The 14,848-nt window shown below is 37.0% G+C and overlaps 1 protein-coding gene across 5 annotated transcripts in view; it reads left to right on the top strand.

Moving 5' to 3' along the window:
• The window catches only part of TRIP4 (thyroid hormone receptor interactor 4), a 47,039-nt gene extending 32,531 nt beyond the window's left edge, over positions 1-14,508 (top strand). For 4 of the 5 annotated variants that reach the window (XM_039865318.1, XM_039865315.1, XM_039865314.1 and 1 more), the window contains 2 exons: positions 8,323-8,425; positions 14,207-14,508. In XM_039865318.1, coding sequence (XP_039721252.1) covers positions 8,323-8,425; positions 14,207-14,274 — 171 coding nt within the window. In that variant the 3' untranslated portion in view covers positions 14,275-14,508. The remainder of the gene's footprint in view (positions 1-8,322; positions 8,426-14,206) is intronic. The other variant, XM_039865316.1, reaches the window with a different exon arrangement.
• Positions 14,509-14,848: the final 340 nt, after the last annotated feature.

Here is a 14,848-nt window from a genome sequence, read left to right as displayed (position 1 = left end):
TGAAGGATTAGCCATAAAGTCTATTACTTTTTGATGAATTGTTACGTGCCAGTCCTATTATATATGTTACTTTCTAATCCTTACAACTCCAAGCAAGATATCATTACTCTTCTTTGAGAGATGAGAGAATTTAAGACTCAGTTAAAATGCATATTGTCAGGCAGTAATTAGTAGAATTGGGGTTGCTCTTCAAGTCTTTTTACTTTGATGGTAGAAAAGTGTATTCCAAGGAGAGGGAATAATGTGAGGGAATTTATGGGCCTGTACAGAGAGTAATAGCAAACTAATTTGTTGAGAGAAGAGTATGGATGAAGAGGACAAGCAGCAAACAAAAAAGGAAAGGTGTATTTTGGTCAGGGATAGATAGCTTTGAATGATAGGCTACAGAGGGAAGACTTTTTTTCTGTAGTCCATTGTGGAATGGGGAGAGGTGTTTTGAACTTTGCTTAAGGAAACTGGCAGCAGTGTGAATGATGGATTGTAGTGAGGAGACTGAAGAGACAGAAGACAAGTGAGAAGGCAGTTGTCATCTAGGGTAGAGATATTTTTTAAAGATCTGCTCTAGGATAATGCCAGTGGAATTAGATAAGAGAGGGACAGATGCAGGAGGTTTTACGTAGGTAAAATCAGTCACTTAATGTGACACCTTTATTTTACCTGTAAGTAAACCCAAGCTTAGAGAGAAAGTGGTCTACTTGATCTAGAAGGAATCTGCTGTAGCCTTGCTATCTTGTAATCTGTTCAAGGCTTCTTGATTGGCAATTATCTCCTAATTTAAGATTTTATTGTTCATAATATTATATAATCATACATTCAGCAAATTTTTATTGACCACATGTCACGTACCAGGCACTGTGCTAAAGACTAAGGGTACAGAGTTTTAACAAGATATTCCATTCACTTTAAATCTTTAAGTCTACTAGAAGAGACTGAGACAAGAAAAATCAACCATAATAATTATCATATGAACAAAGGAATGCACAAAGGAGGGGACCTAACTCCTAACTCAGCTAGGATGGGGAGGGTTAAGGAAGCTTCTATAAAAGGTGAGTCCTAAAGAAAGCAGAATTTTTGTCTTCCTCAATATACCATCCTATATCATGTCTCCATGCTCTTGTCCACCAGGAGAGTTCCTATTCATTCTCTGAAACAGCTCAGTTGTCATTCTTTCTGTAGAGAATCCCCTGATCTTACCCATTTCCTCCCTGGCAAGATATATCACTTCCTTCTCTCTGCTACTCTGTTAATATTTCTATTATTTTATTTTTTACTTTTTTATATTATTTTTTTAATTACCCTCTCAAAATATGTTCACATGTAGTTCCTTTAGGTGGTCGCCATCTATTTCTTATTCACCTTATCTCCAGTGTCCTAGCATATACCCTGGCACATAGTAGGTACTCAATAAAGGTGGTGACAGTTAATTGAGAGGCAGACAATGGTTGATATTGGAAAAACCTTAAATGCATTATGAAGGAATTTGAATTGTATTCTGAAAGCACCTGAGTAAGTGATATAATGAGATGGGCATTTTAGACAGATTGTCCTGCAGCAGTAGGAAGGATGGACTGGATGGGGCAAGCCTAAAAACATGATTTAAGAAATTATCGTAATTGTCCAAGTGAAGCATGATGAAGGTCTGCAGTAATGCAGTCGAGTTGCACAAAGAAGAACAGATGATTTAAATGTTTAGGAAGTAAAGTCTATAAGACTTGGTAATTTGATTGAATATGAAGAGTGAGAAAAAGAGAGAAGTCTTGGGTAAAGTTGGGTTTTTGACTGTGTTGAGTGGGTGAATGGTATTTCCATTATTCCAAATGAGGTATACAAAAGAAGAGAATTTTCTTTTAAGGTAAATGACTTTTTAAAATAAAGGAGCTGTGGCAAAGGAACCCTATTTTGTAACAGTAAAGGAGAAATGTTCTGTAGTATATAATCACCATACAGAAATCAGTTTTCCTATAATTTTTCATTTGGACAGTTTAAAATATTTTAGTCTGTTCTAAGTGACAAGTGTTACTTGATTGTTGATGTTAATAATGCCAAATTACTTGATAACTATCTTAACTTGATACACCAACTGAGGTCAAAGGATTCTCTGAGCTCTGCCTCAGACTCGTTGTTCTCAGTTGAGTCAAACCAGACACTGGGAGATCAATCTAAAATTGGCAGAGCCCTTAACTTTAGAGGAGTTTTAGCATTCTGAGGTATTAGTTCCAGGGTAGACTTCATTGGTTAAGACGCTTACAGTGTAGTATCTTTAATTAAGAGCAATTTTCTTTTGTTTCTCACTAGTTTAAGTTGGAATGAAAGTTTACTGTATGAAAATGAAGACCAAAAATAAATATCATTAATGGGTGATTCCCATTTAGGTCTTAGAAAGTCAGGGCAGAAAATCTATGAGGTTAATTTCAGAGAAATATACTTGATGGGTTCTTTTGAGCATCGAGGTTCCAGCATAGTATTCTAAAGGGTACAGAAAGCTACAGTAGAAATTTTACAGTGAGTAGGATAGAACCAGGAGACCAGTGTTGTGTGGCTTCAACAAGATCATCTTCCACAAATAGCCATAAGACCCACAAGCTGCATACCACTTATCTCTTATTCTTTTTACCCGGTGCAAATATGAATCGTCTCTGTAGCTTGAGCTGGAACCCTCAGTCTTTGATACTGGGCCCATGATTTGAATTGGGTGCTAGTACATGGGAGTTCAGTTATCGCACTTTGGGCTAGCTGGCATGATCTGTATTCAACCTCAGTCAAATATATGATAGTCTAAGTATCATGATCATGTGTTATTCTAATGTGAGAAAACTTTAATCCTCCAGTACAGTGAGGCCTGAGGTGCTAGTTTTGCTGTGAACACCTTGAATTGCTTTGAAGGTAAATGTAAATAAGAACTATTTATCAGAGAACATAGTTGCTTTCAGGATTTGCTTCTTTGGATCTGTTATGCTTGTGGCCTTTTTTAGACTCGTTCTCTTTTCTCTGAGTGTTATCACCTCAACCTACTTGGAGTTGGTGTTCAGCTAACTAGATTTCAAAGCCTGATTTCATGTCCTGTCTAGTTCCCCAAAGTTCAAACCAGAAAACCTACAGCAAATATATGTTCCTGTCAATGAGTTCCTTCTTGACTGTTTGCTTTAGCTGTTCTGTAGAGACGGGTTTAAGATTTGGATGTCATCTGGAGATTTGTAAAGAGTAACATCGTTTAGGAGTTACTGATTATTTCAGTACAAGGACTAAATGGAGGCTTACGGAGTTGGTGAAAATGCCCATTTGGTCCTGAATCAGTAGTGGTTGCCAAAAACTAGATGACTGGTAAACAGTTTCCCTCTGGAGGGGAGATAAGAATGGCTATTTAGTAGTTAATTAGCTATTATGTTAGATAGCTATGAAACTTACGAGACATGAAAAAAGAGTAGGCCCACCTCCCCCACCCCTACCCCACTCCTCAGGCCGGAAACCAGGTGATAAGAGTCATGTTGTCTTAGGCAGGAGACGCAGCAACTTTCTGAGGAGTCTCTTACTGATTTTGAATAGTTGCTTTGAGTTGCTCGCTTGATCTTATAACCCACATTCCCTAACCTCCCTATTGTGCTATGTCAGTGACCCTTAATTTCGTATCCTGTCTAAATTGGATATGACATCCAGAGTTTATCCACATTCTTCACAAATACAAACCACCCCGCTCTTGATTTATTCTTTCCCTGAGTCAGCTGCATTTTAGTCTTTTGACTCTCAGACCAAAAATTCCTTTCTTTTAAGTCTCTGACCTACTTGTTGGTGTATAATGTGGTCCATTGTGCCCAGGCTGCAGTCTCAGAGATTACGCTTTTTTGGAGGTACTGAGGTTCTGCCAAGCTGTCTTTGCATTAGTATATTTTGCCATGAAAAATAATCCCTTCTACCAATGCATAGGCCTTACCTTTCTTTAGTCCTTGTTGGCTGCTTTGCTCTTCAGCTCTGTTTCTTGTAAGCCTCTCGAAGTTCAGTGGTAGAGCTTGGGGAAAGGGATATTCACATGAAACTTGGATTAAAATTGCATTGGGAAAGTTGATTTTAAAGTTTATCTTTACTGTGAAGCATGAATGGATCCAAGGAACCTTGTTCTATGTTTTCATTTATTCATTTATCTATCCTTTTTTCCCTTTGACATTAGCTTACTCTGTTAATATATATCAGGGTAGTTTTTATTAAACATAGGGCCTTATTGGCCACTTGCCAAGACGCAAAAGTTTTAATTTAGCTTGAGGGATAACAGATTTACAGAGTAGCACCTGCTTTAACCCAGAGTTATAGTCCTAAGAGTGTCTAGTTCCCAGCATGTGCATATTCATCATTATTAAGATAAGCTTAATGAACTAGTTCATTTTTCTTTCATTCAACAAGTATTTTTTGATTGCCCTACTAAGTGCCAGCCATGATTCTAGATACAAGAGGAGTAAATTTTGACAAAAATGCTTACCTTCGTGGAGTTTTCATCCTAGTAAGGGGAGTCCAAGTTTTAAAATTTAAGTAAGTAAATTATATAGCATCAGATGATAGTAGGTGCTATAGAAAAAACATAAGGTTGGAGATGGGGATTAAGAGTGCCAGATTTGTGAGGAGATTGGTGCTTCAGTGTTAAATAGAATAATCAGAGAAGACTCATTATGAAGTTGACATTTAAAGTCCTGAAGAAAGAGAGAGAAGAAGCCATGTGGGTATTTAGGGACGTGGAGGGGAGTGGGTAGCATTCCAGGAAGAGGGAATAGGCAAGTGTAAAGACCCAGCAGTAGGAACAACAAGAAAGCCACTGTGGCTGGAATAGATTGAAAATGGGGAGAGCTGTAGGAAAAGGCATCAGAAAGAAAATGGGAGACCAAGTGTTTAGGGACCTGTAGGTCATGGTGAGGACTTAGGCTTTTATCCTGACTGAGATAAAAAGCCATTGGAAGGTTTTAAGCAGAGGAGTGACATGATCTGATTTTTTTAAAATAGCTTTTGCTGCTGTTTTGAAAATAGGTAAGAGGGAGGTTAAGGGCAGAAACAGAGAGACCAATTAGGAGATTATTGTGGTAATCTAGGGAGACGTTATGATGGCTTGGACCAGGGAAGAGGCCATGGAGGTCTTAAGAAGTGGTGAAGATAGTGGATATCTTTCGAGGGTAGAGTTGACAGGATTTCCCACTGGGTTGGTTGTTGGGGGCAGGGGAGGGTTGGCCTGAACAACTGAAAGGATGAAATAGCTATTTATTTATTTTAAAGGGGTATGAATAAGAGATGAGCAGGTTTGGGAAGGAAGTCCAGGACCTCGAATTTAAAAACTTTTATTTTTATTGTGGTAAAATATACATAACATAAAATTTATCATTTTAAACATTTAAAGTATACAGTTCTGTGGCATTAAGTATATTCACTATGTTATGCAACTATCACCACTGTCCATTTCCAGAACTTTTCTTTTATCATTCCAAACAGAAACTACTCATTAAATGGTAATTCTTTTTCTGCTTCCCTCCAGCCCCTGATAACCTCAATTCTACTTTCTGTTTTTATGAATCTGCCTGTTCTAAGTACCTCATATAAGTAGACTCATATAGTATTTGTCCTTTAGTGTCTGGCGTATTTCACTTAGCATAATTTTTCAAGGTTCGTCTATATTGTAGCAAGTTTCAGAATTTTATTTTTAAGGCTGAATAGTATTCCATTCTCTGTATATACTGCATTTTGTTTCTCCATTCATCTACTGGTTTGGATCGTGGAAAGTGTTGGATAATGTGAATAATGCTTCAGTGAACATTGGTGTACAAGTATCTGTTTGAGTCCCTGCTTTTAATTTTTTTGAGTATATACCTAGAAGTGGTATTGCTAGATCATATGGTAATTGTGTGTTTAACTCTTTGAAGAATCACCAAATTCTTTTCCACAGTGGCTTCACCATTTTACATTCACAGGAACAATGCATGAAGGTTCCAATTTCTTCACGTCTTTACTAACACTTGTTATTGTCCATAGTTTTTGTTTTTGTTTTGTAATAGCCATCCTAGTAAGTTTGGAGTGATGCTCATTGTGGTTTTGATAAGCATTTTTAGGACCTTTTTTCTTTTTCAGTTTTATTGAGATATAATTGACATATAACATTGTATTAGTTTAAGATATGCAACATAATGATTTGATATATTTGGCGTATTTCACTTAGCATAATTTTTCAAGGTTCGTCTATATAATGCAAAATGATTACCACAATAAGTTTAGTTAACATCTATCACCTCTTATAGTTACAAATCCAGGACCTTATTTTTTAACTCTAAGACTAAAGGAAATCACCAAGGGTATGAATGTAGAGAGAAGTCTGAGGCCTGATCCCTGAAACACTCCAACATTTAAAAGATGGGGAGATGAGGGGCAGTTAGTAAAGCAGCAAAACCAGGAAGGGATTGGTATCCTGGAAGTCAAATGAGGAAAGTGTTCAAGAAGGCAGGAGAGAAGAATTTTATCAGGTTCTACAGATCATTAAAACGAGAACTGAGAATTGACTATTTGATTTAGCAACATGGAAGTAAACGATGACCTTTACAAGAATAGTTTTGGTGGAGCATTGGGAGCGAAAGCTTGTTTATAGTGAATTCAAGAAAAAATAGAAGGATTTGAGGCAGTAGTATATTATAATCTTTTAATGAATTTTGTTTTAAAGGGAATCTGAGAAATGGGGCAGTAGCTGGAGCAGATTGTGGGATCTGGAGAGTTTTTGATTTATGGCAGACATACAGAAAGTATTTTTTTTAGTGGGATTGATCTAGTAGAGAGAGAACACTTATAGATGAAGATGAAAAAGGAGAGAATGGCTGAAATGGCTTGAAGTTTTGTAAAAGCAGAGCTGTGAAGTCCTAGCATCATTGTCCTCTACGTTGGTACTCTAAGTCACAGAGAAGAGAGAGCAGGAAAATTGAAGAGATGTTAATTGTGACTGCTCTTGCTTTGGCCGATGTAGACTTAGGTTTAAAGATCTTGATAGCCCCCTCTGGTTTTATTTGTGCTGAAGCACCTCAGCAGTAACAGCTGGACCCTGCTTTTCTTTGAGTTCTAAAATCCAGGGGATAAAGAGAGAAGAGGGTTTATCCTTCCATCTTTAGTCTTTCTTTTCTACTATGAACATTTTGATCTTGCCTGTGAATATAATTGTGGCTGATATTTGATATTATCAAGTTTATGAAAGTACATGTCATACCTGTTCCACACTGAAAGTCATGGTATGTGGGCAGGACCAAAAGCTGCTTAAAACCTTTCTGATTTCTCCATAGCATTACTTATCACCTAGCACAAGTGGTCAGTAAAGAAGTTCCACTTACAGAGAAACTTGAATTTTCTTACTGAAACCTCCGTTTCTACTTTAGAGCCTTAGATCTTTAGAGGACACATCTTAGCGGGTGAATAAGGGTGGAAAATAATTTTATACTTTTGATGGTAATTACTATGAGAAAGGGTCTTTTGGTAATAGAGACTGACCCATAGTTGCAGTCAGCCTGTGAGTCATATTTGTCAAACATACTAATCATGAGACATCCCACGATAGGAAATAATGAAACACCAGATCAATGGGGCATTGCTGGGGAGTACTTTTTGTCAACCCTAGTTGTTCCTTAAATTGTGATTGTGTGGTCAGCATAGTCTTACTAGATCCTGTGGCTGTCTTAGCGGAAGGATCGAAAGTCCAAAGTATTCACACGGATTTGTTTTGTGATAAAGAAATCCAAAGGAGGCTTCTAAATAATTTTGAGAATTGTTCTACCATTTACCTTTGCACCCTAAGTAAGTCTGGAATGCATCCAGCAAAACAGCTTCGCATGTTCATACCTTTCAAGATGAATCATCTTCCTTCCCTTTAGTGAGAAAAGCGCTCTGTTGACTGTTTCTGGCAGAATTTTCACAAATGTTCTATTTTTATTAAATCCTCCAGTGTTTCACTTGAGTTGAACCTGGAGGGTTGGGGGCAGCAGTGTTCCCGAAGGAGACCTCTGAATCTCCCAACTCACAGTCACTTATGTTAAAGGAATAGTCAGTTCTGATTCTTCTAGGAAGATCTCAGGCATCCTTTTTTCCAAGTTGTTTCCATTATAGGAAATGGTAGGCAGTACATTGTATAAGTATACTGTGCTAAGGCCTGGGGAAAGGCAAAGGTTTGTTCTTGCCTGTTGAGCATAATCCTCTTTACCTGCCTGTGAAATGAAGAGTACTGTCATCAGAATGTTGAGGTGAAATCTGGGACATTCTTTGATCTTCTTTAAATTCAAAATTTGTCCCAACTAGCCTGAACTTTTTATTTTGTGCATTTTGCAGTATCCAGACATGAGTCAAGAATCGGATTCTCCATTTGTTTTCATCTGCAGAAATCCCCAGGAGATGATTGTGAAGTTTCCAATTAAAGGAAATCCAAAAATCTGTAAGTCACAAGCTTTGATGGTCTGATTTTCTTTTTTTATCTTCCATCTCACTTGTTTAACTTTTTAAATTTTTTCTCTTTTTTACCCTATTCTATGGAATCTCAAATGTTGAAGGATTAGTAAAATTATATTTATTGATAACTTTAATATTAGGTTAACTATAGTATAGTCTTTCCAAAGTGTACCTTGATCCACAGTTACTAGCATGCTAGTGAATCACTCTAAACTTTCCTTTAGGACCCCAATACATTTAAAACTCTATTAGCCCAAAGAGTATGCTTTGTTCTGTTGTACTGCTTATTAAAGGATGAAGTAAGCCAATGCCAATGGCAACATTGTCATTTATCCATTGTTCCTCGGTATTCAATCTAAGAATAAGACATTTTTTTTCATTGTCTGTTCTTGAGTGTCTGTTTTGGAGGCATCACCTCCCACTATTCCCTTTATTACTGGTCCCTAGAGTTTTGCCCTAACCTTCTTGCTACCTTACTTTTCATCTTGTTTTTGAAACCTCTTGATTTCCTTTTCTGTAACTTTTGCTTTTATGTATTTATGAGTATAGTACTCTCTGCATATTTACTTCTTAGGAAGTACTTGTTGACTTTACTCTTTCACCTTCCAACTCTTCTTCAGTTCCTAACTTCTCTTCTTCTGTCTGGTACTACAGCAGACTCTTCAATTTCAAAGCAATCTCAAGAAACATGTATTGGTGTTCTCCCTGCCTAACTTCTTTTAAAAAACAACATCAACAACTCTCCCATTTGCTCATGTCAGTTACTATTTTGTGCCTCTGTGACATTGCTTTCCCATTGTATGAACTGGATGATTCTGGGACACGCATTATCTTCAGCTATGCACAACCCTACATCATCTTGTACCTTGGAGACCAACTAGCCATTTTATAAATGGCTAGAGAAGTACTTCTCAAACTGTAATGTAAATAAAAAGCACCATGAGACCTGTTAAAATAGGTTCCTAGGCCTTCTCCCAAGTGGTACTGATGCCATTGATCAGCTGACTACACTTCGAGTAATACTGCTTTTAATCACAAAATGAAATGCTTTGGGTATGAACTTAGATGACCGTATATTCACTACAAAATTCAGGCAATTCTCATGATTTATGAGATGTATGTTCCTGAGATTTTTACAGATCAGAAAATCTGAACATAAGTTGCTCTTAACTTACACAAATTATTTACTGCAGACTATACCCCAGCTGGTCGCCAAGTGCCCTGGAAATTCTTTTTTCTTCTTTTCCACTAGATAGGATTTAAATCTCTATTTTCCTCTCCCTGTTTTTTGGTTGTGGCATTCTACCCGCTCCTACTCTATTCCATTCTAGCCTTACTATAGGCACTGATAGCAACACTGGTAGTAGGAGGAACATATGATAGGTCTCCGATCCCAGACCAACTGCTACCTTGATCTTTAGTCCCAGTTACCTTTTCTTCATTTCTTCCTCTATCTTGGTTTTTATCTGCTACTTAAGCTCCTGTGAGAAAATGTTCTGTGTAAACAGAGTTTAGATATTTCTCTGAATGTTTTTAGTACTTTCTCTACCCAGAGACCCACCTTCACAGTACATATGTCACCTTCATCTTTCCTCTATAAGGTTTAATAAGGGTGGGGCAAGTAAGGCTGTTTGGGAGCAAATTTTAATACCCTTCTGTCTTTTCCCATTGTTTCTGTTAGTTAAAAGTTTTAAAAAGCCAAAATGAACTGTATTCTTGTTTCAGGGACAACAGGGCTGGATAAAAAGTGCAAAACTGCAGCTTCTTCCATGGCAGACCAGACAAGCCAAAACATTTGTCAGAAACAATAAGTAGCAAAAATTTATTTAAAAAAAAAAAGAAAGAAAGGATAGGTTCCAATTCCTGTGTGTCTCAGAGAAAAATACTATTGAGAGGGAGCCAGCATGAGGATTTAGTCCGGTGTGAAGTTTCTCACTCTTTATCCTTCATTCAATCTTACCATCTCTAAAACTCTCATACTTTGCCAGAACTTCCTTCCCTTAGGCTATAGGGGCCATCTCCAGTAGTTTACAACTGGGAGAGTCTTTAACCCCACTGCCATAGGGGAAAATACATACTTGACTCTTAATTTGGAATGCTTCACAGTTTATTCTAGATATATTGTTATTTGAAGTGGTTAAGTTCCACAGTATAATAATATTACTACTCTACTTCAATTACAGCCCTATGGAATAATTTTTGGGAGTGGGGCTGGGGGTGGTGATGGCTTAGGAACCAAGCCACCTTTTATAGATTAGTTCTATGAGAAATATATTCTAAACTTCTGACTTGCATATAAACTTTCAGAATACAACTTATTTACATGTTATATCATGTATATATACGTATATAGATGCCTTAAATTAAAAGTATATATTTTGATTTATGATTTTGGACACATAAACTTGAGCTTGCCTGACCTGGAGATAATCGTGTTTCTAGAAATTGAAATAATTCAGAAAAGAGCAATGTACAAAATGATACCATTTGACTGTGTGTCTGTTCAAATTAGGAAGTGCAAAATACTTAAATGCAATAGAATGAATATATAGCTTGAATGTTCAAAGAGATAAAGGAATCTTTCTACTTTAAATGAACTACATGGTCTATAAACTCATGTGAATACTGCCTTATATCTTATGAAAAGCATATGAGAATCCCAATGAGAGTTATATTGATTGATGGCAAATAATTTTTCCCCTTTTAACTTCTTGCCCATCTGCTGCACAGGCATTTGATTTTCTTTTAGGCACCATGATTGAGGATGTGGTTTTACATTGAAATGTTGTAGGTACTAAATGTAAAGCTATTGGGGAAATTTAGAATCTAAGCATTATCACTCTGCTTTTAAGAGAGTATATTGTATGTTACTGTAGTTAACTGCCTGGATCCCCAGTCTTGAAAGACCAGGCTGAACTAGAACTCAGAGTTCATAGTTCCTGCAATCCAAAGGCAGCCAAGATGACTACTTTTTCATGCAGGAAGCTCCGATCCCTTGCCTTCATTGCCCACTGCTGACCCAAGAATTGCCACTATTGGCAGTCACTGTGGTAGATGTTAGAGATGCAAAGAAATGCTTATTTGTAAGGAGCTCACAGATTGCTGGCACATGTATGGTTTTCTTAGACAGCGTATGAGATGAAAGAATTTCTGAATCCTTGGGAATGCACTGGAAATCTTTATTGCTCTATATCTTCCTCCTCCTATTAGTTTTCCATTTTATGATGTCATCATTGAAGCCAGATATTAGTTTGTCTACCACTGAGTGTTTTGCTCTGGTGAGTTGATCTTGCCTGATGTGGTCTCACTTGAGGGTTTTTATAGTCAGACTGGAGTTATCTGAAAATTATACTTGGAATGTTCTTATACAGTGAAGCTTTGAGAGTATGAAGGTAATATCACTATTCTTAATATCAGGAATCTGAAATATAGTTAAAAGACTTGCCTAGAGTTATATGGTAAATTAAAACTGAGACCATAGCTAAGAAACACATCAAGTCTCAACATAAATGACTACCCTTTTTCAAAAAAGTTATGAGCATATGAAGCACTTTAACATATATTATTTAAATTAGTTATTTGGTTAAATGACTTAGTGTATGTAAAATACTTAGCACAGTGCTTGGTAAATAGAAAGAACTTAATGTAAGCTGTAATCCAACAACTTTGTAAGTAGGAATTTTTCCTTTCACTTTTCAGTTGAGTAAATAGGTTTATAGAAATTATATTTTACTTGATCTTTCTGCTTATAGGTTTCCTGTTCTTTTCTAGGTTTTCTTTTTATCTTATTGCTTCAGAAACAAGTTCCAATTTACATTACATTTTATTTTTAGGGCACAATATAGAGCTAGAAGGGCCTTCAGTACTATGTAGTATAATTTCCTCTTAGCATTGAAAAAGTTGATGACAAGAGTGACTAGGTGACTTTCCCCAGGTTATACAGCTAGATAGTCTCACATAAAACTGGGACCTGGTCCTTCGAACTTATTCAATAAAGAGAACAGAAAGAAGTCTGGAGTCCTAGATAGAATTCTAAATTCTGTCCTGGCTTGTTCTAAAACGCTGAATGAGATATAATACCTCTTTAGACCTCTTGGTACCACCACCTTTAAAATGGGTACTCTTCTGTTTATCTGATGTCTATTTTTGTTTACTTAGGTAGTCCTTATGATGTAAAGGTTTTGCAATTTTTAGTGTCTACCTTCTTTAATTAACTTGGTGAAAACATTTATTGAGCACCTACCATTTGGCAGTCACTATTGGTAGTGTTACAAAGGCAAACTTGCCTTGTAATAGGGCTCTTTGCCAAAATTGCTGGCACATGTTTGGACTTCCAGCCAGGCAGCCTGGGGGATGAAAGAACTCCTAAATTCCTGGGAATACTCTGTGCTCTGAAGCCCAGATTAAAATCAACAGCATTGTGATTACTGGAATGGCATTTTTAGAGTATCATTTATTGATGGTTTCTGAGGACATCCAGAAAAGAGAGTAATGTTATTCCAGAGGCAAGTGTAACCCTAGAGAGATTGAGGGGAGGGGAGACTTAAGAAAACAGGAAAACTTGTTAGGTCTAGGTGATTTTTCTCACAATCACTTGTGCAGTCATTTGGACATGTATTCCTAATTGGACAAATGAGGGTATCGAAGTCCAGAGAGACAATGACTTGCCCCATGTCATACAGCTAGTTAATACCAGACAAGAGTGGACTAGAACTTGAGTCTCCTGACTCCTAGTCCAGTGCTCTTTCTCTTATACTTGATTGCTGAAACAAATGACAACAGACGAGGAGCATTGGTTGTGGGTATGGGCCTGTAGCACACTTTGCTGTCCTTACAGGGAGTCTCCTTATTTTGTTTCATCTTTTTATTCTTTTTTTAAGTGCTGAGGTTCAACTGAACTCTTTCCTTTTCCAGCATCAGCATCACTATTGACTTAAATGATACTTTTTTGGGGAAGAATGCAACCTTCAAGGTCTGTTTTCAGACTAGACAGACGAACTCTATTAAGATTCTCTTCATGAAATGGATGGATCCTAAGGCTGCTACCACTGAACCAAACTTTATCTTGTTAGAACTGAGGAGTCAGAGGTTGGAGACCACATCAGTGAAGAACCTCTCACTAGGGTCACCTAGGACAGGAAGATTGCTTGTTTTCTAACTAACACTTAGAAGAGTCATATAGCCCATGACCTTTGCCTTTCTTAACTGGTGATAGGGGCCCTTTATCAGTAGAGCATTCATGTAGATTCTACTCCACTGTTTCAGGTCACTCCTCCTATTAAATCTGAGGCAGGAAAAGGGTGAATTGAACAGCTTTTTCACTGTGAGAAAAGTTTATGCATTATACTCAGCTAGTTAACAGGTCAGAGGAATGGGTTCCCACTGTGTGAAAAACTATCTATCTATCTATCTATCTATCTATCTATCTATCTATCTATCTATCTATCTTCTTTAAAACCTTGCCTTAGCATCAGTCACCCTGGAAAGGTAATGTTTCTTTTCTAGTAGCTACAAAATTAGAAGTATTAACTTTGGTTCTTTAGGCGAATACTCATTGTAATGAGTTTGTGTGCACGCTTTTCTATCTCTATACAGTGTTCCTACTGCTTCCCATTCTTACAGAATGAAAGTTTGAAAGTGTCTGAGTCCTGAAGCAAGATAATTGAATGTGACAGGAACACAGTAACCAGAAGACCTGGGAGGCCATGAAAGATTTGCATTGCAAATATAAAAAGTAAATAATGAGGCTTCTTTTTCTCCTTTACAGGGAAACTGGATTCCAAGATCCATCAAGGAGCAAAGAAGGGGTTAATGAAGCAGAATAAAGCTGTCTGACGGAGGAGAAAAAGAACTATACAGCATAGTGGAGTTTTGTGTGCTAAAATAGTTATCTACTGGTCCTTTGGAACTGAAGCAGGGGAAATCTCAAGGCTTAGCATCAGGCTTGAATCTCTCAGAATTTAAACTCTTACCAAAACTTGTATATTTTTCTTAAAGTGTGGGATTCTTTATGTAATGGGTCAAAATCTTTGAATATACTATTTATAAAAACCTATTTTAAAAATTCTAGGTCTTTGACATTTTTTTTTTTTTTTCAGAATGATATTAGAAGAGAAAGGAACAAGTTGGAAATGACTTTCTTCTCTGAGGCTTAGATTTGTAGTTAGGAAAATTCTTAATCTAGGTTAACAATTTTTTGAGGGACCACTTGAATTTTAAAGTTTTGGGGTTTTTTGTTTTGTTTTGTGTTTTCAGAATGATAGGCTGATAGAGTATTTGGATGTCTGAGGAATCCTGTGTTTGATACAAACTTGTGATGGCACAAAAAGCTTTTTAACAAGTTTTCTGTTCTATTCCAACATCTCTTGAAATGAATAGTCTTCAAAGCGGAATAACCCTTGTTGGCAGA

The sequence above is a fragment of the Pteropus medius genome, unplaced genomic scaffold (assembly GCF_902729225.1).
Source record: "Pteropus medius unplaced genomic scaffold, Ma_sr-lr_union100, whole genome shotgun sequence".
NCBI lineage: Eukaryota > Metazoa > Chordata > Mammalia > Chiroptera > Pteropodidae > Pteropus > Pteropus medius.
This window is presented reverse-complemented; position numbering and strand designations above follow the sequence as displayed.